Here is a 26,936-nt window from a genome sequence, read left to right on the forward strand (position 1 = left end):
CCGGCGGCAATGAGGGCGCTTAGAACTTGGAGATGATTCGACGATGGATAGATCGTGGATGCCTTATTCTGTGGCCTTGACCCCAAGGCACCAACATCGGCCCCGTCCTTTTGTTTCTCCGAAAATTTCATCGAGCTGCCCGCGGTCAACAGCTTCACGCCATCTAGATCTCGAGTTACGTTCTCAGTGTTTGCGATACCCCGGGTCTTTCCCCCTTCATACCTCACAGGTATATATTCGATGAACCCCCCGCTCGTGAAATGCTTCCCCAGACTGATTACCCACTGTTCAATTCCAGAACGCTTAATTGCCAATTCCTCCGAGGCCCATCCGGGTCAATTCCGCCAGATCGCAGCTTAGAATGTCTCTCGTCAATCTAGCCCACGTCTGCTCGCACCTGAACAATGCAACCAAGGCTCGGCTTGGCTTTACTTCGATCCCGAACTCCAACCTCCACCTGAAGCTTTGCCTCGCCCTCCAGAATGACGGTTTCCTTTCGTCTGTCGTGCGCGGAGGCCCCGAACCGCCGGCTATGCATAACCTGCTTGGAATTCCGATCGCACACGGTGAAACACAGCCATTGGAGCCTTTAACACAGAGCAACATTGCCTCAAGGCGGCTGTGGTTGGGTCTGAAGTACTGGCAAAGTCAACCGGTTCTTTCCAAAATATCCTTGGTCAGCAAACCCACCCGACGGATCACCATTGACGTTGCCGGCCTGCGCGAAGTCGTTCGAGGGGAAAGAAGCGATTATGTCGAAGGACTGCGGTCGCCCGGCGAGAGTCTCTACCTTTCGACGGACCAGGGCGTCAAGGAAGCACGAGAGTGTGTCGAGAAGAAGATTGGAGGGCTTGTCCTTTGTCGCGTTCTATAATAACTTAGTGGAGGGGATAGACCGTCGCTGAGATATCTATTCGAGGGGTGTTGTACGATGGGCTTGCATTATATCCGGAGTTTGGTCAGTCGCAGCATCTCATTTACTTCCTGTTTGCGACTGTTGGGATAAACAACTACTGTACATTAACCGAAGTAACTTCAATTACCATTTCTTTATTGTCCCTAGCCATTTTCTGCGGATATATCAAGGGAACCGTAATTAAAGAGCAGCATGGTCTCGATACCTTCCCTCCAAGGTAACATTCTTGAAGCCCGGAGATCTTGTGACAGGACGAGACAAAATCCTCGTCCGTCGACGTCTCATTTCCTCCCCTCTTCTCCTCCGCCGCAGTGAATCAAAACAATCATCCTCAATCAGGCCCTGCTGCCTTTTTATTATCGGATTTATTTGTTACTGGGCGCGCATGCCATTTTCAATCTTTGAAATTGAAATAACGAATTGCATAACTGGGCCAAAGGGGACGATCACGGCCACTCGGGACGACGAGCCTCGACAAAAATAGATGATAACGGAATAGCATGAAAGGCGGAGAAGCGGCTACTAACCTACTATGACTGGAAGTATGGTATCTATCAGAAGCGTCGTCATCTCAGGCGGGACTGGCTTCGTCGGCGCAGCCACTGCAAGAGCATTGGCTGAGAGGCACTCGGAATGTGCCATTACTATCATTGACCTACATCCTCCAGGGCCAATACATGCCGTGCCAGCAAGCGCTACCTTCGTTCAAGCTGACATTACCAATGCCGACGAAACTTCAGAAGTACTCCAGCGCACTCGGCCAGACATTGTGATCCATACCGCAGGAATCGTTCCAGATCTTGCCGAGCGGTTTGCAAGGAGACTCCAGAACCATGTATGGCGAGTCAATGTCGAAGGCACGAAAAATATGCTTGAAGCCGCAAAGAAAAGTGGATCAATGGCCTTCATCTACACAAGTTCCTGCTGTGCAGTGACTGATGACATGGTGATGCCTTACCCTAATGTTGACGAGAGCTGGCCCACATCTCGTACATCTCTCATATATGGAGAATCTAAGGTTTGGAGCCCTGAGTGCTTCTTTACTGCTATTCGTCTCGTACATTTTTGGAGTTACTGACGATGTTGCCGGTTGGTCAACTACTAGGCAGCCGCTGAGGCTTTGGTCCTTCAATATTCGAGCGATGCCATGCCTACTTGCTCGCTCCGACCTTCTGTCCTTTGCGGACCTGGTGACTACCAATTGGTCCCCGCAATTCATGCATGTATCGCAAAATGGGAAACGCCGTTTGTCATAGGGACCGGGTTGAACCTATGGGATGTCACCTATGTCACCAACATCGCAGATGCCCATGTCCTAGCTGCAGAAAACTTGATATCTTCGAAGACAGCCGCCGGAGAAGCTTTCTTTATCCAAAACAATGAGCCCATCGCCTTTAGGGACTTTTGCCTCGCAATATGGGCCCATTTTGGTCATACTCCGCCATTTGAGCTCCATATTCCTGAATGGTTGGCATATTATGCTGGGCTGATCTCTGAGGTATCGACCTGGGCCTTCGGGAACACGCCAACTCTCAGCCGCGGTAGTGTCAGAGATGCATGCGCTATCCGATATGCTAATGGAGAAAAAGCACGACAGATTTTGGGCTATGAAGCGCGCATCGGTATCGAAGACGGAATACGCATGAGCTGTGATGTAAGCCAATACTGAAGACGATGTTGCGCTGCGTGATATTTCGAGATTTTCCACTGATGCTGAGGTTCAAGGACTATGCCCGTCGTCTGGGGCTCGAGTTGTCACCACCGCTGAAACAAAAATCAGAATAGTTCCCTGCCTCTCCGCCTCTATCGCGCTGTCCCATCCTACCATTATTAGAGTGACCCTGTCTTGCACGACAATGACAGATAGTACGGATTACAACAGAGACCAAAGCAGGGTACCCCCGGCCAACTGAACCATTGATTCTACCCAATCGGTAAAAATAGGAGCATGGGGTATCGGCTGAGCCTCCAGGTTAGCGTAAATAACCCGGAGAGCGTGTCTCAGCTGATATCAGTAGGGAATCTACAGCATCAGGCAAGATGAGTGTCTCAGACTCATGGCCTTTGCTTTCCATTCTCATTTGCTTCTTTCCCCTCTTTTGTTCCTTTGTTTTGGAACTCAGCAAACCGAAATCATGACGGAACGGGTGCTCCGTATCCGAAGTATGCGAAGACCAATACCTTCATTCTGAACGGAAGACGAGAGGGTCAAGAGTTGGGCCGTGATCCTCCCGCTCTCAGAATTACAGTTCTCAAATCGCCCTCTCAATGCCACTTCTGGCGAGCTGAGTGAGTCGGCTCCAGGCTTGGGCGGCAACACATGCAGCCATATGTCTGCCCAACGCTCCGGAAGGGTCGGTATACTCGCAGACAGCGAAGATCCCATGATCTCCACACTTCGTTTCCCAATATTAGGCGGTTGTTTGTCCCGGGGCTGAGACACTTGGACCTCGCAGTTCGACCCTCATTTACAGCAGTTTTGTTCCTATGCCTTTAATGGCCTTCTGATGAGATTTCCACCCCCGTGTTTGAGGAATATCGAGAAAAACTGGGGCAATTGGATGCCACTTTGTCAAAGCGGGAAATTTTGGCTGGGATACTCCCTGTAGTCATGCACTTTGATCGTTTATAACTGTCTCGAGTAGTCGGATTATGACTTGAAGTCCCCTCCCTCCCACCACTCAGAATAGGGCAAGGCCAGGGCCAAAGTCTCTCAAGAAACTGGGCATGGCGACGCTGCGAAGCTCTGTGCGACCCAGGATAAGTGGTTGCAAATGATTTGCGGACCCCGCGAGCGTTGTCGGGTGTCACCTTCGCGATGCCCAATGCCCTTTAAGCTTGCCAGCCATCTCAAGCCGTCCGAAGTTGTGGATACTATCAGATTTGGGGTGAAACACGTCTAGGCCAAAAGAATTTTGCGATTTAAGCCAAGCATAGTCCTGATGGGGCCAAGGCCTAGGGATTGGGAGGCTGTTGTCGACTGTCGTGCCGAGCGGGTGCATGCGCCCTGCCAACTTCTGTCATTGCTGCCCAAAACCCTAAAATCTATCTCAACCCTTGCGTTTTCTCCTCAACTGGCGTGCGCTCCAATCTCATTTGAGGATAGGATCAACTTCCCAAAGCTGGCCACGTTCTTCCTGTGGGGGCGAAATCTTGGAGTGTCTTTCAGCAGAGTCAGGCCCATCCATGCCAAACCGTGCTCAATGGCTGCCACAGCTATCCACCTGATGGATACTGGGACGGCAAAAAAGTCTAGCCTCGGAGATCTTCCTCTCTCTTTTCTGATTGCGATGATTGCTCGATCGCCATCGTCATTTTGTCCGTGTCGTAACCGCCGCTCCTGTTCAATCGATTGTTTCCACCCTGTCAATCCACTGGAGCGTGGGGAATTTCCCTTGGGCTCCGTTGTCCACCGTGTACGACTCCATATTCCAGGCGCCCTTGATGCCCGGCTTATTCCTGGCGAATAGTGATCCCCCTCCAGCCTATCCTGGTCACTGGCTGCGAGTCACCGACAAACAGTGCCTTCTTCACACTCCGTGGGTCTTCGAAAGGAAGAGCTTATCTGCCGCCTCGATGGGTTTTACCCGTGCCCTGGCTTTTTACATATATGCTACACGGCCTTTCAAATTCTATGAACTCTTTTGTTTGATACACACGATACTGCCAAGGCCCCTTCCAATAGAGCACATGAGACCCGGACTTTTATGAACCCCCCCCTTCCCTCCACTAGCCATTTGTTATACTTATTCTCACACCTTTCCCTATGTACTTTCAACATATGCCCCTCATCCTTCACCCTCCAGTGTCAGCAATGTCTTCGTACTTCTCCGGTACAAGCACAGGCAGCAGCTCCTATACACACTCGCTGAGTAACGACTCAGATACGTGGTCTCGCCAGAGGTTAGCTTCATCGGGCATTCATTCTTATATTGCCCTTTCCACTCCTATTTCCTTGTCTTCCATTCCGGTGCGTGATGTGAATGAGGCTCACTTTACGTAGTGCGATGTTTTCACGCCAGCCACAAATATACGGGACTTCTGGCGAACCGCCGGTGATTTATCAGCCAAGGTATTTCTATCCTATATAATTTTCTGTTTCCTTACAATGCTGAAAACCTCCATCTAGTACAAAACCATTTTCACCTCCACCGAGGCTTGACCCTGGACCCATAAACACGCAAATTGCAACTTCAAGGCCACCAAAACTTGTATCGCCTGAGTTTGACTTCCAAATTCCTCATGGATCTATCCCAGCATCTTCACACTCGCCGGGGTCTATCGGTCTTTCTCCAAGGGGGCCGTTGCCACACCCAACTCCATTGTACCGAGAGCTGAATCACCCTGCTCGTCTTCCGGTTGATTCTCTCAGGCGGGATTACGACTTCGTAAAGCCACCGGAGAATGCAGAGTACCTCATCGAACGAAAAGGTCGCCGTACGACAGACAAGTACAAAGGAACTGTACGACATCACTCACAAAGACGTCCCTCAAACCGTGACGAGTTTGATGGGCCCCATCAGTTTCTAGATCCGCCTTCACCACATTTGGTCGCTGCACAAGGGAGGGATTTACCCCATCTTCCTACTAATCTTGATGTCTCAGAGCAAGACCGAATACTAGCTTCGGTGAATGACCGGCTGTCACAATGCGCGTTTGACTTCGTTGCAAAGTACCGATTCCCTATTCCGCTAGAGCCAGACAAGAGACAGGTGAGGGTCCCATCGGACCGTGAATGGACTGAGTGGGTGTACCTTCTTAGGAGGTTAGCGACGAAACGACGTATACCTGCTAGAGTGCTCTACAATGGTCAAATAAAACAACTAGTCACGGTGTTGGAAAACTCTCTGGAAATGAGACATGCTGCCAAACACCAATCACGACCGATCAAGGATGACCGAAATGTCCTCCAACTCATTTCTGCCGGAACCCAAGTGGCTAAGATCCTCAAGGATGCCAGTGCCATGGAGTATCTTGACCGTCTTTATTCAGACACGGAGAAACGCATACAAGAAAGGCGTAACCGCCGAGTCAAGTTTGCCACGCCTTGACTGGATCTGGACTTATAGCCCTTGATTATGATGCCCAGAGGTATATGATTCCTCTCCAACAAGGCTGATATTTCCTTTGCTTTTTACTATGACCTGGACCCTTTTACATACCTCTTTCCCCCTTGGATGGATACCCGATCCCGGAATATCTCAGGATCTGCCTGCCAGGAGAACTATCCACGGATCATAATGATGCCCTTTTGAAAATTTGGTGATCCGCCATCCCACCCCCAGCTAACTGGAAAACAAACCCCTGGACATCCCCCCCGGACCATAATATCACGAAGCAGCCTTCCTGGGCTCTGATATGAAAGGACTCAGCCTGAGTTCATGACTTCTTTAATCTGTCTCTACCATAACTTCCGGCTCCCTTTTCCCGCTAACATTTCGGCGAGTGGTATCTCCATAAACCAGAATCGTACGCTGCCTCCTTACGCATGTCGGATCCGTTCTTCCTTTCATCGCTTGACAATCCCGGCGGTTTTTTCCTTTTTCTTTTTTAATTGTGGGATTGGCTCTCCGCGTTTTATGATATATTGACATTATTTTGTGACTGGTTCAAAGTACTCTGGGATATATGACTTTTTTTGTATTGTACGAGAGCAAGCCTGTTATCGAAATCAGGCACACCGTTTTCGAGTCAGCCTATATGTTACGACGAGTTTAATGTGTTTTATTTCATGATCTATGGGGCTGTTGGATTTTCTCCTTGATGGGAACTTCCTTATTATTGAATATTTTTGTCTGTTCCTTTTCTTCTTGGCGTTGTGTTGTTTTGCCAGTTATCCGTCTGAATGGATCGATCCACACACTCTACCATGAGTCCCTTGGCTACTAACAGTCTATGCACAAGCCCAAGTAATGAGGACTCCATTGAAAGAGCACAAAAAGCAAACAGGAACAGAAGCAACCTAAATATGCAAGAGCAACCCAAGGGAGGGGGGCTAGTTGCATGGACCCAACATACCTATCAGGCAGCGTTTCCAAACCCTCCACAGTATCCGGACCATCCGCTGCCAATCGCTATCGGCTTTAAGGACTGACTTCTTCTGTGGGCAAATACTACTGGGACTCTTCCACATCGGAAACACAGGCAGTAATCAGAATTTCCGGGCCTGCCTCGTGTACTGTCAGCCTGTCTCAGCTGGGTATGCACACAGCTGCTGCATCCTCAGGATTCCCAAGGTTTGCTGTTTTATCATGCATTCGGCGTTATTTTTCCTGGTTTATACCTGGAACGATCGCCCAAAGTAATCGTAGTAACAACGAGTACATTAACTGATATGCCATATATAATTACGCTGTATCAAAAAGTGGCGACGATAATTACAACAATAGAAAACCGAAATCTATATTAACTTTTCTCTTCGCCTTTTCTATAAAGTCTAGCTAGGCCAACTCAAGTAAATGCAGTCTATCTGGACAAAAGACCTTTCACTAGATCTCTCAACCCCGTCAGTGGCGAGAAGAACCTCCCAGGTTGCTTCCAGGCGAAGACGGTAGCAACAGCCAACGTCGATAGCACCGTCGAACCGAAAACGGCACTGAGAATCTTGCCTTGCCTGCGGTTCACCCGGATGATTTCCGAGTATCGTTGGTTGCTGAAGCTAACACGGGTATACTGAGTCTGCCAACCGAGTTGTGGCACGTAGTGGTACAGGGCCTCCTCGACGTACTTGCGTAATTTGTACAGGGGTTGTGTGACGCCCGAGCGCATCTCAACGTAGTTCTGCTTGGAGAGGTCATTGATAGCGTGGGCGTCGGCGGAGCGAGCGTCAGTGTATTCCTGGAACGCTAACTGGCGGGCAAGGTCACGCGATGCAGAACTGTGCTTGTGGGCTTCGGGGCCGTAGACGCCGTGTTTGTCAAGGCATTCGAAGAGGAATTGGATGTCTTCGAGGCCGGCGTTCAGGCCTTGTCCGTAGAAGGGAAGGACAGCATGCGCGGCGTCACCGACGATGACGACACTGGAGTTGTAGTGGTGTGGCTTGCATTTGATGCTAATGAGGGGGAGGTGAGGGTTTGAGGTAAATTGAGTGACGAGGTCGGAGGGAGAGATGAGTTCCGGGCAGACGCCAGGGAAGTGCACGTCAAAGAACTCGAGGAGGTCTTCGGTGGAGCGTTCGAGCTGGGTGTAGTGGATTGCTGGCGCGAATAATGTGCAGGTGAAGGATTTATCCACGGATGGAAGGGCGATGAACATGAACTCATTTCCGGGCCAGATGTGGAGATGGCTGGGCGAGATGAGGAACTCGTTTTGCGGTGATGGTGAGATGTTGAACTCGCACCACAAGGTGTCGATATACTCCTGTTGGTAGTCAACGCGAGCAAACTTCATCATATGGTATCTGCTGGCCGAGTGGGCACCGTCTGCACCGATCAGGAAGTCGAAGTCAACCTGTATCTCGGGCACGCGGCCGGACGAGCCTGGAAGGGGTGATTCGCCGGGCGATCGACGCTCGAACCAGGCTTTTTTGGCGTGGAAGTCAGCCCCTGTTAGCTTGTGGTTGAAGTATAGTTTGATGTTGGGTGTTCGCTCCAACTCATCGAGGAACACGTTGCTCAACATCCCCCTGTCCGCCGAATAGTTGCCCTGTGTTGTATCGTTAGCCATCATTCGTTGCGGTGCATGCAATAGGACAACTAACCCGGCCATGCACATCGTAAGCTTGTGGTGCTTCCCATAGTTTCCCATCGTCTCTCCCATGAATCATGCGCCCAGAAATCGGCACGACCTGTTCGAGAATCTCTTTGATCACATTCTCGCGGTTCGCATGTTGCATTGCCGTGATTCCGCGATGGGACAAAGAAAGATTGATGGATTTTGTGAAATTCAAAGGCACAGTGCCAGGAACTCTGAGGTCTGTAATCAATATGGATGGTAAGCACAACTATACATTGGATAAGTGGGTATGTACTGTTGGAGACATCTCTCTCCAACATATACTCTAAGAATGCAACGCTCGGACCCATTATGCTTTGGTAGGTCGGCACCAAATCGTGTGACTAGCCGTCGTATCTGATTGGAAGGGGTGTAAGATAGTAAAAAATGGGCTGAACTGACCTCCTCGAAGCTCAAACAGCTCAACATCGTCGCCCCTAGCCGCAGCATAGAGAGCCGCCAGACACCCGACTGGACCCGCGCCGACGATAACCACTTTTTGCTTGACGGGAGTTTCCATTGCGACGGCGTAGCGACAAAACGGTCAATCTCCTCCAACAGATTGTTGTACGATCCGTGCCAGCCTATGCATTAGCACGAAGAATGTAGGACAATCCCTGTTGTGGCCATTGGTGGTCTTGTCGTGCTTGTGTGACGCGGACCCTTGTTATGTCACGAGACCAGCAGTCCCGGTGACCTGTCGTCCATTTTCGACTTAGTGTAGATCACTCTGCAAATCAAAATCACGTGAATACTGTCGCACGCTAGTCTGTTCCTGGAGAGCGATAAGCAGAATTACGCTAACCCACTTCCGGCTAGCGACTTTGAACGTCCCACCCCCAAATTTTCTGGCCGCAACTTGATCCTCCACCTCCTCTGCTAAATTCACCATTTTGAAGCTCGTTCTTTATTTTCAATGAGAAACAAACTACCATAAATTAATTGCCATTCATATAGCAACTATGCCCGCTGAAGTTGCGGCACCCCGAAAATGTCTTGGCACCGAATGTGCTAAGGATGCTGGATCGCTTCAGTGTCCGACATGCCTGAAGATGGGCCTCGACAGCTTCTTCTGCTCGCAGGACTGTTTCAAACGGAGCTGGGTAGGCGCTCAAGATCTTGCTTACTGCGTGCTTTCCCTTGTATCTATGAATGCTGACCTTATCTGCGTAGAGTGACCACAAAGCTCTCCATAAAAAGAGTAATTTCCTCACCAACCTGTTCCCTCCAAAAGTAGTTTCTGAACCAGACCCAGCTACCGGACATTACAACCCCTTTCCTTCCTTCGGATTCACTGGGTCTTTGCGACCACTCTACCCACTGTCGCCGATGAGAACCGTCCCTAAGTCGATTCCCCACCCGGATTACGCCAAAGATGGCATTCCCCGTTCGGAGCAGAAATTCGTTGGCCGACACAACATCACTATCCTAAACAAGGCGGAGCAGGAGGGCATGCGTAAAGTATGTCGACTAGCGCGAGAGGTTCTTGATATTGCGGCGCGTGAGCTGAAGCCCGGTGTCACCACCGACTACATCGACGAGGTTGTGCACAAAGCGTGCGTTGAGCGCAATGTAAGTACCGATAGGGAATGTTCAAAAAAAATCATTCAAGATCCTGAATGCTGATGCGCCTATAGTCTTACCCGTCACCTCTTAACTACGTTAACTTCCCTAAATCGGTTTGCACCTCGATCAATGAGACCATTTGTCACGGTATTCCGGACCAGCGGCCGCTCGAGGACGGCGATATTATAAACATTGATGTTACTTTGTACCACGAAGGGTTCCACGGGGATATCAACGAAACATACTACGTTGGGGAGAAGGCTCGGTCGAATGCAGACGCTGTACGGGTAGTGGAGACGTCAAGAGAGTGTCTGGACAAGTCTATTGAGCTCGTCAAGCCGGGTATGCTGTTCCGCGACCCTGGAAATACGATTGAGAAACATGCCAAGAGCCGAAACTGCAGCGTGGTGAAGACCTACTGCGGCCACGGAATCAACCAATTGTTCCATTGTGCACCAAACGTTCCTCACTATGCCAAAAACAAGGCAGTTGGAACCGCAAAGCCCGGAATGTGCTTCACAATCGAACCTATGATTAACATCGGCACCCATCGTGATCGTTTGTGGCCGGATGACTGGACCAGCACAACAGCCGATGGCTCGCTGTCTGCTCAGTTTGAACATACCCTCCTGGTGACGGAGGACGGCGTGGAAGTTCTTACCGCGCGCCTGCAGGACTCGCCTGGTGGACCAATCCCAATCCCTGGATTAGAAGAAGGGAGTGAAGCCAAAACCGACGCGTGATGCTAAGGTGCATTTTGTTGGGACAGTTGACGAATGTAACGAGGGGACGAACTTTGCATGACTTCACTGCTATAATTAAAACGTGGCTAAGTTTCCTAGACAAACATTGTATATAGTATACCTAGGTAGTAGTAGTCGATAGCCCTATATAGCGCGAATCCATAGCGGATAGACTATACAGTATAGACCGTGAGGCTCAGATTTCCCATCCAGATTAGGAAGGTGTGTAGGTCGGCCCGGGGTTGCCCAAATCAGTTAGCGTCACCCCGCTCGCTCTTCAAGATACCCGATACGGCCAATCACTAAGCAAGAATACCAACCATGGCGGAGCTTGTTATCACGTGATCGAATCACATCTTGGAGAAGAGGCGTGGTGAAATCGGTTATCTTGAGTCAACCCCCTCAATTCTCCTGCGTTGGTTAAAAGAGGCTCTGAGCAAGGCAGATTGCCGACAACATGTCTCCAGAAAGAGATCCCTCAGAAATTTCCCCGTTGCTGGGCTCGCAAAGCAATGGCAATGTTTCCTACTTGGCGACGGAGGAGGTCGCGCAACCAAATCCAGCGTTATCGGAACAAGGACTCCCAGAAGGTGAAGATGCGGCCAAGAGTGGCTCGCAAAGTGCACAGGGTCTCAGCTATATAATTCCAGCGATTTCGCTCGGGGTAAGGGGTAGTTCTATTTCCAACGTTCGCTCTGCATTTTGCTAAATTTAACTTTGTTTAGATATTCTTGTCTGCTGCCGATCAGACAATTATTGTCGCCAGCTATGGAAAGATTGGCTCTGATCTGAACGCCTTGAATCTGACTAGTTGGATTGCTACTTCCTACTTCCTGACTTTGACTTCTTTCCAGCCCCTCTATGGCAAGCTGAGTGACATCTTTGGACGGAAAAGTTGTTTGTTATTTGCGTATGCCGTATTTGGTACAGGATGCTTGTTCTGTGGCCTTGCACAGAATATTCACCAGCTTATTGCTGCCCGTGTATGGGAAAGCCATGATATTGACATTCTTTTTGTTCGTGTACTGATACGGTCTTCTAGGTTTTTCAAGGTATTGGGGGAGGCGGCATGACCACGGTTGTTAGCATACTTCTAAGCGATATCGTTCCGCTCCGTGAAAGAGGCGTTTGGCAGGGTATTATTAACATTATATATGCGACTGGAGCTGGGGTTGGTGCGCCTTTGGGTAAGAGACCTGGAGCATTTCTGCTGAATTCTGCTTTTCTGACTGACTCCTCGCAACAGGTGGTATCTTAGCCGACTATATTGGCTGGAGATGGTAAGATTTCAGCCTACATGCCAACGATTTTGACACCTAGCCTGACTTATATGTAGGGCCTTCATCGCTCAATTCCCTTTGTGCTTTATCGCCTTTACCGCAGTGTCCATTGTCCTAGACCTACCCGCTCCAGAGGATAGTCACTGGAAAACAAAGCTTCGCCGCATTGATTTTCCTGGGGCAATCGTGCTTATTGGGGCGGTCCTTGGTTTCCTCATTGGCTTTGATCGAGGCAGTAATGTCTCTTGGACGATGCCGTTGACGATAGCCTCGCTAAGCGTTTCGGCTTGCCTCTTCGTGCTGTTCATCGTGGTCGAGATATATTATGCAACGGAGCCATTTGCTCCTGGCCATATCATCTTCGACCGTGGCTTCGTTGCTGCCTACGGATGTAACTTCTTCAGTTTTGGTGGCTGGCTGTCCGGACTTTTTTACCTTCCATTGTTCTTCCAAGCCGTTGACGGCCTTTCCGCAACAGGGGCCGGCCTCCGACTTCTACCTAGTATCCTTTCCGGGGTCACTGGGTCCCTGTTCGCCGGATTTGTGATGAAATGGACTGGAAAGTACTATTGGCTCACAGTGGCTGGTTATGCCTCACTCACATTGGGCCTTGGTGTTATCTTTCTCTTCTCCGGGGCTGTTACGAACAGCTTGGTGCCCCTTATCCTGGGAACCGTAGCTTGTGCATTCGGAAACGGCATTGGCGTTACTACAACGCTAATTAGCTTGAGTGAGTATTATCACTTTCCCCACTTCGCTGCTTGTTTGCTAATGTACGACGTGTTAGTTTCGAACGCGGCCCAAGAAGACCAAGCGGTCGTGACTGCTTGCTCATATCTATTCAGATCCCTTGGATCTGTCATCGGCCTCTCCCTATCTTCAACGGTAGTTCAGCAGGTTCTGAGGACACGCTTGAGAGATGCCCTGCGCGACAGCAAGGATGTCGATAAGATCGTCGATGGGGTCCGACAGAGCCTGGATTTCATCAAGACTCTGGACCCTGTTGTGGCAAGGACCGTCCGCGACTGCTATGGATGGGCGACCAATAAGGGATTCGCCTTCTTGATTGGGGTTGTGTTCTTTGCTTTTGTGAGCAGCTTATTCATCCGCGAACGAAACCTGACACGTTAGAGAACCCCCTCAATGAGGCGATGAAGGGTATAAAAGTATTTTTATAGACAAGATGAGAGAATGAGATGTATATAAATTCTGCATTTAGTGTATATCGTGCATAAATGTTAGTAGAGTATTGCATTTTCTTGAAAAATACCCTGACTCTATGCTCCCGGCGGAAGGCGGCGAGGAGATGATGGTTTCCTTTTCCGCCTTCGCTGACGTTCTCGACTAGAACCACCTTCTGCTTTTAAGCACCCACTTGCCTTTACCCAGCGAATTTCCCAGCGCTTTCTTTCTTTTCTGCATTTCAAGAACAGCTCTGCAATCGAATAACTATGGACTCCGCTCGCTGACTGTCCTGCGCTTACCTCATTACCTCACCATGTCGGACTCTCAACCAAGACTAGCCCTCGCACGATACCGTCCGCTCTTTTATCTTCTCTCCGGAGTTGCTGCGGCGTATGCTCTCGTATACATTCGGAACCACCTCTTCTCGTCCCCATCCTCACAGTCATCTCTCCGCCGCCAAAAAGCAGTTCGTCGTCGCAGAAGAACCGGAATCGATGAGAGCGCACCTGTCGACACGCCTTCGTTCCGAGCCATCGCCCATTTAGAGCAATTGGAACGCCAAAATGGAGTGTATGGGACCTTTCGTATAGAGACTGAAGATGGCCGGCGTGTTGAGAGTGGGCTGCTTCCGTCGCTTCTTGCGACGCGGGATCAGCTTATGGAGGAGGTCGGCGTCCCCGAAGCCCACGCCGAGCGGATGCGCGAGATGATGGAGGACACATTCCTAGAATCGTTTTTCGCTCTGGATTTCCCGTCAACGCACATAATAGAGACTGAAAGCCGGGAAAGGGAATATTTGATGGAGCAGCTCCAGCGACGCGGTATTTCCCGGTCAGGAATCGAGAGAGCAGTCGCAAGGTTCAACGCGGACAATAACTATGGAGAAGACCTCCGCCGTCGACGACAGAATGGAGAAAGGGTTACTCTATCAACTTCGAATTTTCCGGATGGACCTCCGCAGACGCAGGTCATGGACGGCGGTGAGACTGTCGTCGACGATCAGAGTGTATTCTCGTGGAGAGAAGGCGGCAATGACAACATGCAGGCACCTGAAGGCCAGAACCTACTGAACCTTCTTTATCATATCGCAGAGGATCAGGCAAGAAAGGATGGGTACATTCATCGTGGTGTCACCTGCAATAGTTGTGGAGCTATGCCCATCCAAGGAATCCGCTACAGATGCGCCAACTGCATTGACTACGATCTTTGTGAGACCTGTGAGGCAATGGGAGTGCATATCAAGACACATCTGTTCTACAAAGTCCGGATACCTGCGCCATTCCTAGGCAATCCTCGGCAGTCCCAACCTGTATGGTATCCCGGAAAGCCTTCGATGCTTCCACGGAACTTACCACGCTCGTTAGCAAAACGCTTGATGAAGGATACTAGTTTCGAAGGAACTGAACTAGAAGCTCTCTGGGACCAGTTTCGGTGTTTGGCGAATCGTGAATGGGCGGAAGATCCGAATAAACTGGGTATGGCAATTGATCGAAAAACATTTGACCGCTGCTTTGTACCCAATACATCCGTCCGCCCTCCACCTCCGAGCTTGATTTATGATCGTATGTTTGCATTCTACGACACGAATAATGATGGGCTCATCGGATTCGAGGAGTTCTTGAAAGGTCTTGCTAGTTTGAACAATAAGAGCCAAGATGAGAGACTTCGTCGTGTCTTTCGTGGTTATGATATAGACGGAGACGGCTTTGTTGAACGAAAAGACTTCTTACGTGTTTTCCGAGCGTACTATACCCTTAGCCGAGAGCTTACGCGGGATATGGTTGCCGGTATGGAGGATGATTTCCTTGAAGGTTGCACACGCGATGTTGTGCTTGGAAGTCAACCAATCAGCTCTGCTTTTCCCGGGAACATCCCTTCAGGTGAAGCTTCAAGGCCAGGAGAAGGCAAGCGCGTTAACCAAGAGGGAGATATGGAGATTGTGGATGGCGATGGTGTGCTTCGTCCCGACGGTGTCGATACTGGAAACCGACACTCTGTCGTTGGCGAAGCTGCGGTTCGGCGCCAATTTGGCCGATCACAACCTTTGCTCCCCGTTCGCCTCGGCGCGTCTGGGTCTAGCGCGGCAGAAGCGTCTGGTAGTCGGAGAAGGTCAAGTGCCAGAGACGATAATGATGATGACTCGGATGATCATGATGACGAGTCAGACAGCTCTTCGGCTGTGAGCGATCGTTGGCCGCCAGCGGAGCACATTCAAGAGGAAGACATCGTGAATGCGTTGGGGTCGTACGTACCTATTGAGGACATTACGGATCCGGATGACAGAGCTCGCATCGGGACAGCTGTGTATAACCGAATGTGTGATAGCGATCGAAGACGCGTCGATTCGACTAGGAGGCAGGGGATTGATGAGCGGTGGCGTCGAAGGGCTTTCTACACGGACGAAGAGGACGGTGGAACTGCACCTCCTGGTTACAAGACGGACTCCGACGGGGAAGAAGATGACGACGTTGATGTGCCAATGCCAGACTACGAATCGCAACCGCCCTCGCCGCGTTCTCGGTCATCATCTAAGGTGCGATTCCAAGATGATCTAACCGATGCCGACGATTATGAGGATGTTAGGTCTAACCCATCAACGTCCTCCCGGAGTATTTTGGTCGGTGAGAGGTGGGGTGGATTTGAGGTGCCCGAAGTCGAGAGAGATGTTGGCAAGGAGATCTTGTACCAGGTCACCCAACAAGGGTTCAATGAAATACTTGACATCATGTTCAAGCCGAAAGAAGATCTTCTCATGGAGTGTTACCGGACCCGCACTGAGCGTAAGATCTGGGCCCGCGAGATTGAGCAAGTTGAACAAACGGAAGCCGCAAATGCGAGCCGAGGTGATACACAGTCAAACGCCGATGACCAGGACGATGGTTTAGACCTGCCTCGGTACCGCGAGAGACCTCTCGATGAGCTCCTTCGTCGAGCTGGATACTCCGTCAGCAATTCTGCCACTGAGTCTGGTGAAGATGGGCTTGCCCCCGAACTGCGTGAAGAGCTCAGACTACCTGTTCAGGACAATGAGAACAGCGATGCAGAGGACAACGATAGCGTCCGACCAACCCATCTTGCCAATCCAGAAGAAGCTGACTCGGTGGAACCGTCCGCTTCCCACTCATCGCACTCTATAGTAGAGCCACAGGACAACTTGGTTCTTTCACCAACTCCCCGCCCTCAGACTCTCCCAGGCATGGATGAGGCTACTCATCCCGACCTCGAGCTGGACCCCGACTACGACCCTACCCTTCCTCACCACCGCCCTAATGACGAAAGTGTTTTGCTGACTACCCTTCCACCCTCCCTCCTCCTTCGCCCCAACGGCGCAACACCAACCTTCCCTGCACCACCCTCGCTCTCCCCGTCCTCCCCAGAAGCTGAAGCCACAGCACCGAAACGCGCACCCTCACCAATCCAACCCCTTCCCCCAACATCGCCAGCCCGTTCTCCATCTGCCTCCTCCCTGCTACGCAAACGTCAAGGGCCCACGAACCCACCCCCACGCGCCACTATCTCACGCTGGGCATACCTCAACCGTGTTGAGCAAGAATCGAAGGAGCGTGGTGGTGCGGGCGCCAAACTGAACTTTGAAGAGTTCTCGAAGCGTATGGCTGCTGATCGCGGAAGGAAGCTGGCGTTTGTGGCCAGTTGGATTGAGATGGCTAGTTTCTAATGAGACTCCTCTTGGAGGTATCATTATGTATGAGTACGCGAGAGCAACGAATTCTTCGGGACGCGGATTAACATGTAATATAATATGGGATATTGGGTGTGACGACCCAATCTACCAAAGAAAAGAATATGTATATGCTCCAATACAGCCTTAATGACTACGCAGTTCCTAGTCCGTATCATTGCTCTTTCATATTGGTAAATGTGTAGGGTAGATTATAACCATGATGCCCACTATACAATATCATCAATTAGATAAAAGCAACTCCGATAATTACTCAGTAACAAATAAGTAATTCTAATCCCAATACCTAATATTCCCATCCAACCCACCTGTAACAACCTTGCTCGTCTCCTGCGGATGCCAATCAAGACAGGTCGTCGCACCGCCCTCTTTCCCTCCTGCCTGAATCTTATGGTACATCTTGCCCGTCTTCCAGTCCCAGAAGCACACATACCCGGCGCTATCACCGGAGCAGATAAACTGCCCGTCAGGCGAGATCTTGAGGTCGATACCATAACCGGCATTGTTATGCCCACGGAAACTCTTTTTGCGGTTCTGACGGAATTTATCTGTCGCGCCGTACACAACGATCTGGTTATCGCCAGACTGGAAAGCGACGTATTTCCCGTTTGGATGGGGTGTAGCGCGCGTGAGCGCGAACATGTATGGTTCCGCGATGAATTTGATCGGGACGGGGATGCCGTATTCCCAGGCGCGGAGGGACTTATCGTCGGAGGTGGAGATGAAGCGGCGGTCTTGGTCGACGAAGGTGAGGGTGTTGACTGCGGCAAGGTGGTGGTCGTATTCCTGGACGAGTTCGCCGGAGCGGGTGTCGAACTGGACGATCTTTTTGTCGGACATACCAGCAATGAACTCGTGGCCGAGGTCTGCGCTGGGGTTGAAGCGGATGACGTGGGGTGTTTTGCCCGTGGAGAAGCGCGAGATGCACTGGCCTGTTTCGGTGTCCCAGAGTTTCATCTGGCGATCGTAGGAGGCCGTTAGGAAGGTGCGGCCTGTTCTGTTGAAGTCTGTATCTGTGATGGCCTTGGAGTGGCCGGAGAACGTGCGCAGTAGTTCGCGCGAATGGTATACGTCCCAGATCTTGGCCTTGCCGTCAGCAGCAGATGAGAGCAGAAGGTGCCCAGATTGCGGGAAAAAGCGGAGCGAGGAGATTGGTTTTGTATGCGACTTCCAGGTGTGGACGAGTTTCTTGGGCACGTAGTTCTTGACGCTGCCCACGGGCTTCTTGAGATCGATATCCAAATCTTGAGGGACGTGCATGTATGTTCGGCCCTGGTAGTCGTACTGCTCCGAGCCGTGGAATTCGGTTGTTTCGACCTTCGACGCGTTGTCTTGGTAATCTGTTGCCTCCTTGCTCATCGCCGGCATAGGAGCTGACCCAACCTGTTCCTCTTCCTCTTCCTCCACGATCTCCTCGTCGCTGGCAAGTTCCTCTTCATAAACCTGATCGTCGTCTTGGTATTTCGCCCAAGGACCAAGATAAGCACCCGGCCCTTCCACAATACTTGAATCGCCCTTCTTCTGACGCTTCGCGCGCAGTGTTGCCGACGCCTCTTTCGAGGGCCTCATCTGCACAACATCACGCCCACCAAACTGCGCAGCCTGGTCGAGATCGCCAACAAACTGCCCGGGAAGGGTAGGGTTGCGGGTATAACCCAAACTCTGGAATGTGCGATGCTGGGCAGCGAACGTGGACTCGCTGATGGCCGCGGACTCGGCGAATCCGGTGGGAACATTTTTGCGCTTGAGCCCGTGTCCAGCCTCTGCGGTTTTGAACGGGTTCGAGGGGCCCTGGGAGGGGCGCGAGAGATCGTCATATGTGGCGTTGTATGTGAGTGTTTTCGACGAGGTATTAGCGAGCATCATCTGCATATGAGCTTGGTCCTGTAAATTTGTTAGGTATGCTGTGCTTTTATTCTGGCGGATTGCAAGGACCAAACCTCTGTGTTGACTTCTGGGGCCGCGACAATCCTAGAGGCGGATGTCGCGGGAGCACTCCGCGTTTCATCATCGCTGGAGTCGTAACCGGCTCCGAGTAATGAAGCCATTTTGTATGAAATTGAGTGTGAAGGATGGAGAAGAGTTGTCCTGAGCTGCTGCAGGACTTGAAGACGACCGAAGTTTTACGGGTGGCGGCGCGACCAACAGCGCAGAAACAGACAACCACCGCCAGTCCACCACCTCTTCTAAAAAGTGAAATTATAGTGGTAAATCGGAATGTTTTTTGATAAATAGCTTTAAAGACAGTTTAGAAATCATTGTTGGTCCCTATAGGGTATCGAACGCTCATCACCGCAACACCGCTAGAGGTATATACAGCCATAAAAACATCACTCAATATAACCCACAGCAACGTCAGGCTCTAGCCGAGGCTTAAGGAATTCATAACGAGTACAAACACACATTTCCAGGAAAATATAAGAATCAAAACAAGAAAATAATAATGACACGCCTTCATGAGGCCACTCGTCAACTTTGTGGTAGTAACCTAGCCCACTAGGACTAAAGCCGCCCTGTTGTTCGCTTCCAAGTTTCATCAACACCCACCGGTAAGTTCATGGTCATGTCATACATAATAATATACTTCTTCTCTCACTCCCCAGGCGCAAGTTCCGACCGGCTCCCATGGCAACCTTAAATTTCCGTATCATTGGACAGACAACGCGAGCGGAGACTCATAGCTCCGATATTGGCCAAGGATGCTCAGGAACATCCCACCCATGCAGCTTGGAACAGTCCGCCGACTCCGCCCTCCGATCAGAACATATAGGATAGCCTTATTGGGGCCGGCCGTAGCGCATCGCGTTCTCGGCCTCTTTGCGAATTCAGTGAGACTCGTCGCGGATAAGGGCAACGATCATGCTGTAGAGGTAGAAGAAGAACATCAAAAGGTGGAAACCAAGTTTGATGAAGGATTCCTAGAGTCCGAAAGTCAGATTCTGTCTCACGCGGACCTATGACGTAAAGGCACGCAATCTAACCTTCTTGTGTACATTGAGCTTGCGGAAGATTTCGGTGGCGTCAAGAAGGTGCTGGTTGTCATAGATCCTGAATAGAGCAAAGTAAGGTTAGCATGACATCGTCAGTGCACGCAGATTTTCGGTCGTTGGACCGAGCTTGAGGGAACGCACTTCTTGGCATTGAAGGCCAACAATGGCAGGTTCAAAAAGATTGCAAGCCAGTAGCCGTTGATCACGAAGAGGAAGGTAAGGAAGGCGTGGACACCAGCCTCGGGGATAATGTAGGCGTTGAGTCGGTTGCACAGATCGATAGGGTTGATGTAGTCGCTGCGATGGGAAAGATTAGCAAAAATCCACTAGACAGTCCTTCGCGAGTTGTCGCAAGCGAGATGCGCTTTGTCTTCTTGCGAGGGTGAACGTCCTAAATAACAGAAACAATATGGTACATACCACTCGAGATCACTGTACATGATAGTGAAGAAGACCTGTAAGAACAGGTTGACGGCGTTGATCAACACCGCCAATAGGTAGAGCCATGCTTCACCGGACATTCTGGGCGGAAGTGAGAGGGAGAGGAGAAGATAGGGCGAAAGAGGTGGTCAGTGAAGGAGGTGAAACAGGGACCGGCGGAGAGGACCGTAGGATGAGGGGGAGTGGATATTGGAACGGGCGAGGAGACGAGGAGGAGCAGGAGATTTGGGACTGACGACTTCGGTGTGGATTTCGCGGATGGGGAAAAATAGGCGTGGGCGGTGAGCACCGGACTAGTGGGCTGTCGGCGTTTCTCGAGAGAGACACTGGAGGTACTCGGGAGTAGTGGTCTGCGGGAGAGTAAAGTCTGTTCAAGAACCTAGTATTTGCGAAATTCAGCAGGATGCCGTGAGATGAGACAGCTGTTGAGGCCGGGTGCAGGTGTTCGTTCTGAGCTCATGATTGCGGGGAACACGTGCTTCCATCCGCATCTGGCGTCTTCCACTCCACTGGCACAGCACATACTACATGTATAGTATCAGAGAAAACCCGAAAATGCCGGTCATTATTCGCAAAGCTATGTACAAACACTACTCAATCTGTCTACTGAAACCGCAGACTTCAATTTCGTCATCATGCCCAATTTGTGAGCTCTGCGGGAGCTCGATGTCAATACGAAGGCGGAATAATGCCGCATGTCGCAGCCCAATTATCGCCGTTCAACGAGCAGGAAATGCATCGCTACGTATGCAATCACAAGGAAGGCCCCAGAGAAAACAGCCAGTCCAATCACGTCCTTCCAGAATGCGAGTGTATCGAATCCAAAGGCACTAAGAATAGAAGCCCCTGGAACCTCGATATCGAGTCCATATTTGTGGTCGATCAGTGTTAGGAACGTAACCTCGTTAACAATCAATGCTTCAAACCCATAGTGGAATATGGATAGCTAATTGGCTAGTTAGCTGGGGGCCAGTAATTGGGGGAATCTTGGGAAACTTACCGATTGTAACCACATCGCAGATGGTGGTATCGCGTCGTGGTTAAGTAACAGTCCGGCAAACAACAGACTGAATAGCATGACCAAGCTGCCAATGAGATTGGCCACCCCGCCATCGCGGAAGACAATTCCGATAAATAAGCAGATGGTAGCAGCGGCAAGGTTGAAGAGAACCAAGACCAGTATGAATTTGAAGAACACACCCGATGCGGGGATTAATCCGGTCATCGGGTACACAATCACTCCCATGAGGATCGGGGGAATGAGCCTGAGCGGGACAATATCGAAGACTACCTTCGCCGCATAGTAGGTGATGGGGTGGTAGTAGCCGTTGGCGCGCTCTCGTACGAACAGAAGACGCTCTGACGAGAATACAGTCAGGCTGGTCAATGTACTGAACCCGAACAAGGCTAGTACGAAGAAGAAAAGACCCAGTCGATTTTGGAAACCCTTGATGTCATCCGTGAGACCATAGAAGAGGTAACCGCAAAGGACAGCGAGCAAGATCGCAATGGCGTAATGTGTGAGCATCAACATGGGGTTTCGGTAAAGATTTTTCCATGTCCGTTGCGATAAGATGATGAACTGGCGTCCTAGGCTCACGCGGGCATAACTCTTTGCACGATGAGTGGCAGATTCAGACGAGATTTCCGAATTAATAGACCCATTTGCAGTATGGACATGCTGAATAGCCGAAGTGATCTCTTCGCGCACGGACCGCGCAACGTCGGATTCAGCGTAGTGAGTAACCATCAAATCCAAGTCTGTCTGACCTGGAGCGGCTGGAGGCAGATTGTCTGGGTCGTCAAGAACTTGGGGTGGCGTCTGACCCTGTTGGCGGGACAGTCGCAACCATTGCTGATTTCGATCGCTTCCTGCTGCCTCTCCCACAGTTGCATCCTCCTCGTCAGTTCGAGGGGTGGGCGGCGCCTCGGGATCTTTTCGTCGGGAGTAAAGCTGGCGGTCTTGCCGTTGTTTAAGAGACGTCCGTCGCTTGCCCTTGGGCCGTCTACCATAATCAAAGCTTGCGCCAGAGGTATCCTCCATACTCGCATTTGAGGCGCTTGCAACGGACTTGACCGCTCGCAAACTACTCGATGCGGTCATGAGCGGGTCAGAGCGCACAGCCAATAACGTGTTTTCCTCTTCGTCGCTGTGGAAGTGAGTGGTATTGCCAGCATGCATTGTCAGGTCGACTAAATAATCGGCGATGTTGAATCCCGGTGGACATGAGTAGCCTGCGTTGTCAAAGTATTGCTGGCATGTTGCGAATGGTCCGGAGTAGACAGTTTTGCCGTTGGCTAGCAGAATTAGTCGATCGAAAAGAGCCACAATGTTGGAACGCGGTTGATGAATGGTAAAAATAACGGTGCGGTTGTAAGTTTTTGCCAGTGTCACCAGGCATTCAACCCTAAGTTCGTTAGACATGGAAGACAAATTATACTTGTACCACTTACACGTTGAATGCATTGAATGCGTCCAATCCACTGGTAGGTTCATCCAGAAACAGGATGCTAGGACTGGTGACCAATTCGCAAGCAATTCCCACTCGCCGCTTCTCTCCACCAGAAATGCCTCTTCCCGAACCTTCTTCAGAGCCGATCAACTGGTCCTTGATGTGGTATATTCCGAGTTGTTTTTCGACTTCAACCACCCGTTGTTCCTTAGTAGCTCGGCTCATGTCTCGGGGCAGGCGCAACAATGCGCTCGTCAAGATAGTCTCGTGCACGGTTAAGGTGGGTAGCATGGTGTCTTCCTGGTCCACGAAGCCGATCATGCTCTTGAAATCAGAGTCACCCACCTTCTCCCCATTGACGTAGAAGTCTCCCTGGACAATGCCGCGCTTGTTCTTTCTGGCCAGAAGGTCGAGGAAAGTGGTTTTCCCCGCACCCGAAGCACCCATAATAGCACTGATCTGCCCAGGCTGCGCGGCACCCTGGATTCCGCTAAGGATCTCCTTTCCATTTACAAAGTAAGAGACATTATCCCAGTAGAGAGCAGCGGGGCGATGCTCAGCGAGAAGCTTTGACGCTTCGTCGTCAGAATCATCCGAAAGAGACAGGTGAACGGGGGCATATCGAGACCGTCGAGACATATACCAAAGACCTAGAATGACAGCAACAACAAATAAGGCACATCCAGCAATAACACCTGCAATAAGAGGGGTGTTGATCTTTTTGACTGGACGTTGGTATCCCGGCACTTCGGTCTTATGAACACATTCACCCGAGGAACACTGAAGAGTAATACTCTTATCACCAAAAACGGACTTGATCAAGTCATCCATTGCGGGTTCCTTAAATTTGCTCCCGTCATCTTCGCTGCCCCCGATAGTGGACGTCGTTGAGAAGGTGGCCGGGCCCTTGATTGACTCGGAAAGGAATTCTCCAATATCGATAGAACCCTCTTCGCCACAAAGCATACGACCCGGTATGCACTTGCATTGGATATTCTCGCATTTATATTGAGTCGTGTTCTGGTTGTAAGCGGTGTCCAGGCCCCATTCGCAAGTATCCAAACCACAGTAAAATGACTCAACCTGGCCGACCCAAAATTGGAAGTTACAAGTCTTGTCATCGGCTTCGCACGAAAAGGTCACCTGGGGTGTCCGTTCCTTCAGCTGGTCCAAGATCTTCCGGTTTGTCACATCACACATCTGGAAATTCTGCCTCACTGTCACACCTTCTTTATAGCATACACCATCTTCGCCGGTAGGCATCATCGCATTGCAGACCTCATCTGTCTTACAGACATTGCAGTTGATTCCTTCCCAGCCATCCTTACAGGAACAATCTTTGCCTTTCCGGGGCGGTCGCTGGGGATCTGGGAGTGCTCCGCATACTGGTTTCGAGCAGTCCTCTCCAGTGAAGCCGGGCGGGCATATACATTTTCCGGAATTCTTATCGCAATCCGCAAATTGGGCGCATTGGAAGGCGTCAAGTTGGCAGTTGAAACACGGTGGACAGTTGCCCGGTCGATCGTCGAGGCTGGAGAAGAGTAATGAATCGATGTCGGTCGCAGAGCTGTTTCCCTGTGCAAAGGCACCCGGTTTAGACAATGAGATGCCAAGTGCCAAAAGCAGCTGTAATCGCATGCTGCTGGGGCTCGCAGGGTCGGCCAACGAAGGTCACCCGGCGGCTGGCGAGGTGCGGAGTAAGGCGAGGATCGCGCCAGGAACAGTGCAAGATACCGGTCCTAGAAGGAAGAAAAGCAGAGCAATAACGCAGTATTAAACGCAAGCACGAATGGCACCATCGAAAAAAAGGCGACTGATCGGGCAAAAAGAGGACAGCAAGACGAGAAGCAAGGCACGGGCTGAAGATGATGGAGTTGTTGGGGGTGAAATGGGGCGATGACGAGGGCGGAGAAGGAAAGGCTGGCGAAGGAAAGGCTGGCGCATGGCTTGGCGGCGGCAGCCTGGGGCCATCGACCTGTCAAACTATTGGAAACAGGCTGTCTCGTTGAAGGCAGCGATCCTGTGGAGGCTTATTTGCCATGTAAACTGTGACTTCGAAATTCACCCCCAGTACTATTCAAATAAACAGACCCCGATGGACGAGTTTCGCTGATATGAAACCTGCCGGTATGGATCCTGTATAGAACAGGCTATCCCAAAGCGGCAATATCCGCTCTTCCCCACGTGATGCGAACCAAATGCCCACAGATTCCAGAACTTGTTCCTGTTTCAGCGATATACAGCCCCGCCTGGCATTCAAACCAGATTCAACACTACTGTCCGTTTTGCCCGATTTTAGCAAACCGACATCATGGTTCAGATCAAGGATTTTGCTGTGGAACAAGTAGGTGCCCTGGCACCCCCGCACCATCTGGATATATATGCATCGTGACCGAAATTAATTCCACCAGTGGATGGACAAGTACGAGACTACGGCCAAATTCAACGTGGCAGAGACCTGCAGCGCCTCACTGTCGGTTCGAGATCTCCAAACTCTTTCCGAGGATCCATCATTGCATCCGCTGGACGATATTCTTGACCGCAAGCTCACATATGGTGCCATTCGCGGCTCTGAACAACTACGGACGACGCTGGCCAATCTGTATTCTGTGAGAACACCGACTCCATTACCCGCGGACAATGTATTGGCCACTGCAGGCGCAATTCAAGCGAACTTTCTTTTGCTGTATACATTAGTTGGGCCTGGAGACCATGTTATCTGCCACTACCCCACATATCAACAACTTTACTCGGTCCCGACGTCGCTTGGGGCCGATGTGAGCCTATGGAAGTCAAAGGAGGCGGAAGGGTGGAAATTAGATCTCGATGAATTAAAGGCCCTCATCCAGCCGAATACCAAGCTTATCATCCTCAAGTATATTCCCCCCCCCCACCAATCTGCTGCGCGCCCTGTGTCTGACTGTGCCTGTTTCAGCAACCCGCAGAACCCCACTGGGGCTATTATTCCCCAGGAAACGCTGGACGAGATAGTGGAGATTGCCCGTAGCTCGTCAATCTATATATTTTGTGACGAAGTCTATCGCCCGCTCTTCCACTCCATCACTCCGATGGACCCAGAGTTCCCTTCGTCCGCTCTGTCTCTCGGTTATGAGCGCACTATTGTTACAGGTTCCATGTCAAAGGCATATAGCCTAGCTGGTATTCGAGTGGGGTGGATTGCATCCCGAGATCGTTCGGTGATTGAGGCCTGCGCCTCGGTCCGCGACTATACCACCATATCCGTCTCGCAACTCGACGATGCGGTTGCAAGCTATGCTCTGGCGCCGACCACCATCCACGCACTGCTGAGGCGGAATATAGAGCTCGCAAAGCGTAACTTTGCGATCCTCGACAAGTTCATCGAGTCCCATCGGTGGGCGTGCGACTGGGTAAAGCCCCGAGCGGGGACAACCGCGTTTGTACGGTTCAACAAGATGGGCAAGCCTGTAAATGATGTCACCTTCTGTGAGACGCTCCTGGAGCGGACCGGACTGATGTTTGTTCCTGGAAGCCTATGCTTTGGTAATGGGGAGGAATTCCATGGCTACGTGCGGATCGGCTACGTGTGTGAGACGCAGGTGCTGGAAGACGGGCTCGCGGCATTGGGGGAATTCCTGGAAGAGGGATATGAAGATGTACCTGTGGTGAAAAAGACGGCGCAGGCCTGACCTATACGTAGATACACCATATATCTGATTCTACACGTCGAACGCATTTTAGCCCTTGCAGCAGCAGCATGTGACGGCATTTGTACGGTGTAGCCTGTAGGCGCGGTGTATAGCAGTGCTCAGCAGTCTCCGAGCCCGAACAATAATATCAATGAAACTCCGCAGTCCATTTACTATTATTAGGGGGGATCAGCTGCACTCCACATTTCTCGGACAACTCTTTCTTTGTTATTCATGATTTGCGGTGCATTTCATTGGTGGCAGCCAGACTTATCCCACTT

At 50.9% G+C, this 26,936-nt stretch overlaps 12 protein-coding genes across 12 annotated transcripts; 8 read left to right on the plus strand and 4 right to left on the minus strand.

Moving 5' to 3' along the window:
- The first annotated feature begins 140 nt into the window (after window positions 1-140).
- On the plus strand, window positions 141-1,102 carry ASPVEDRAFT_45662 (mitochondrial 37S ribosomal protein uS8m). Its single transcript, XM_040813352.1, has 2 exons — window positions 141-229; window positions 299-1,102. Exon 2 carries the CDS (start codon window positions 362-364, stop codon window positions 872-874), a length of 513 nt encoding a protein of 170 aa, XP_040672022.1. The 5' UTR covers window positions 141-229; window positions 299-361; the 3' UTR covers window positions 875-1,102.
- A 125-nt stretch (window positions 1,103-1,227) lies between these two features.
- Window positions 1,228-2,705, plus strand: ASPVEDRAFT_45663 (uncharacterized protein). The gene is made up of 2 exons (XM_040813353.1): window positions 1,228-1,934; window positions 2,022-2,705. Exons 1-2 carry the CDS (start codon window positions 1,449-1,451, stop codon window positions 2,583-2,585), a joined length of 1,050 nt encoding a protein of 349 aa, XP_040672023.1. The 5' UTR covers window positions 1,228-1,448; the 3' UTR covers window positions 2,586-2,705.
- A 778-nt stretch (window positions 2,706-3,483) lies between these two features.
- Window positions 3,484-4,534, plus strand: ASPVEDRAFT_317133 (uncharacterized protein). Its single transcript, XM_040810518.1, has one exon. The coding sequence runs from the start codon at window positions 3,859-3,861 to the stop codon at window positions 4,384-4,386; it is 528 nt and encodes a 175-aa protein (XP_040672024.1). The 5' UTR covers window positions 3,484-3,858; the 3' UTR covers window positions 4,387-4,534.
- A 196-nt stretch (window positions 4,535-4,730) lies between these two features.
- Window positions 4,731-5,967, plus strand: ASPVEDRAFT_139257 (uncharacterized protein; the record flags this gene model as incomplete). Its single annotated transcript, XM_040807562.1, has 3 exons — window positions 4,731-4,819; window positions 4,920-4,988; window positions 5,046-5,967. 3 exons carry the CDS (start codon window positions 4,731-4,733, stop codon window positions 5,965-5,967), a joined length of 1,080 nt encoding a protein of 359 aa, XP_040672025.1.
- Window positions 5,968-7,115: 1,148 nt separating this feature from the next.
- bna4 (kynurenine 3-monooxygenase) lies at window positions 7,116-9,291 on the minus strand. Its single transcript, XM_040813354.1, has 3 exons — window positions 9,032-9,291; window positions 8,616-8,830; window positions 7,116-8,560 (listed from the first exon to the last, which is right to left on the minus strand). Exons 1-3 carry the CDS (start codon window positions 9,147-9,149, stop codon window positions 7,382-7,384), a joined length of 1,512 nt encoding a protein of 503 aa, XP_040672026.1. The 5' UTR covers window positions 9,150-9,291; the 3' UTR covers window positions 7,116-7,381.
- Window positions 9,292-9,591: 300 nt separating this feature from the next.
- On the plus strand, window positions 9,592-11,144 carry ASPVEDRAFT_200058 (methionine aminopeptidase MAP1; the record flags this gene model as incomplete). Its single annotated transcript, XM_040809304.1, has 3 exons — window positions 9,592-9,732; window positions 9,803-10,201; window positions 10,267-11,144. The coding sequence occupies 3 exons, from the start codon at window positions 9,592-9,594 to the stop codon at window positions 10,936-10,938; spliced, it is 1,212 nt and encodes a 403-aa protein (XP_040672027.1). The 3' UTR covers window positions 10,939-11,144.
- A 195-nt stretch (window positions 11,145-11,339) lies between these two features.
- Window positions 11,340-13,465, plus strand: ASPVEDRAFT_45672 (putative MFS multidrug transporter). The gene is made up of 6 exons (XM_040813355.1): window positions 11,340-11,602; window positions 11,664-11,921; window positions 11,981-12,125; window positions 12,185-12,218; window positions 12,275-12,948; window positions 13,006-13,465. The coding sequence occupies exons 1-6, from the start codon at window positions 11,396-11,398 to the stop codon at window positions 13,347-13,349; spliced, it is 1,662 nt and encodes a 553-aa protein (XP_040672028.1). The 5' UTR covers window positions 11,340-11,395; the 3' UTR covers window positions 13,350-13,465.
- Window positions 13,466-13,578: 113 nt separating this feature from the next.
- Window positions 13,579-17,255, plus strand: ASPVEDRAFT_45673 (EF hand domain protein). The gene has a single exon (XM_040813356.1). It carries the CDS (start codon window positions 13,717-13,719, stop codon window positions 17,077-17,079), a length of 3,363 nt encoding a protein of 1,120 aa, XP_040672029.1. The 5' UTR covers window positions 13,579-13,716; the 3' UTR covers window positions 17,080-17,255.
- A 121-nt stretch (window positions 17,256-17,376) lies between these two features.
- Window positions 17,377-19,151, minus strand: ASPVEDRAFT_55947 (WD40 repeat domain-containing protein; the record flags this gene model as incomplete). Its single annotated transcript, XM_040815138.1, has 2 exons — window positions 17,377-18,987; window positions 19,044-19,151. 2 exons carry the CDS (start codon window positions 19,149-19,151, stop codon window positions 17,377-17,379), a joined length of 1,719 nt encoding a protein of 572 aa, XP_040672030.1.
- Window positions 19,152-19,928: 777 nt separating this feature from the next.
- Window positions 19,929-20,614, minus strand: ASPVEDRAFT_32580 (cornichon family protein; the record flags this gene model as incomplete). Its single annotated transcript, XM_040810620.1, has 4 exons — window positions 19,929-20,021; window positions 20,085-20,151; window positions 20,235-20,390; window positions 20,514-20,614. 4 exons carry the CDS (start codon window positions 20,612-20,614, stop codon window positions 19,929-19,931), a joined length of 417 nt encoding a protein of 138 aa, XP_040672031.1.
- Window positions 20,615-21,243: 629 nt separating this feature from the next.
- On the minus strand, window positions 21,244-24,625 carry ASPVEDRAFT_140097 (putative ATP-dependent permease ADP1; the record flags this gene model as incomplete). Its single annotated transcript, XM_040807628.1, has 3 exons — window positions 21,244-21,480; window positions 21,535-22,942; window positions 22,989-24,625. 3 exons carry the CDS (start codon window positions 24,623-24,625, stop codon window positions 21,244-21,246), a joined length of 3,282 nt encoding a protein of 1,093 aa, XP_040672032.1.
- Window positions 24,626-25,027: 402 nt separating this feature from the next.
- ASPVEDRAFT_45677 (uncharacterized protein) lies at window positions 25,028-26,866 on the plus strand. The gene is made up of 3 exons (XM_040813357.1): window positions 25,028-25,331; window positions 25,399-25,862; window positions 25,923-26,866. Exons 1-3 carry the CDS (start codon window positions 25,299-25,301, stop codon window positions 26,653-26,655), a joined length of 1,230 nt encoding a protein of 409 aa, XP_040672033.1. The 5' UTR covers window positions 25,028-25,298; the 3' UTR covers window positions 26,656-26,866.
- The last annotated feature ends 70 nt before the right edge of the window (window positions 26,867-26,936 follow it).

The sequence above is a fragment of the Aspergillus versicolor genome (genome assembly GCF_001890125.1).
Source record: "Aspergillus versicolor CBS 583.65 unplaced genomic scaffold ASPVEscaffold_10, whole genome shotgun sequence".
NCBI lineage: Eukaryota > Fungi > Ascomycota > Eurotiomycetes > Eurotiales > Aspergillaceae > Aspergillus > Aspergillus versicolor.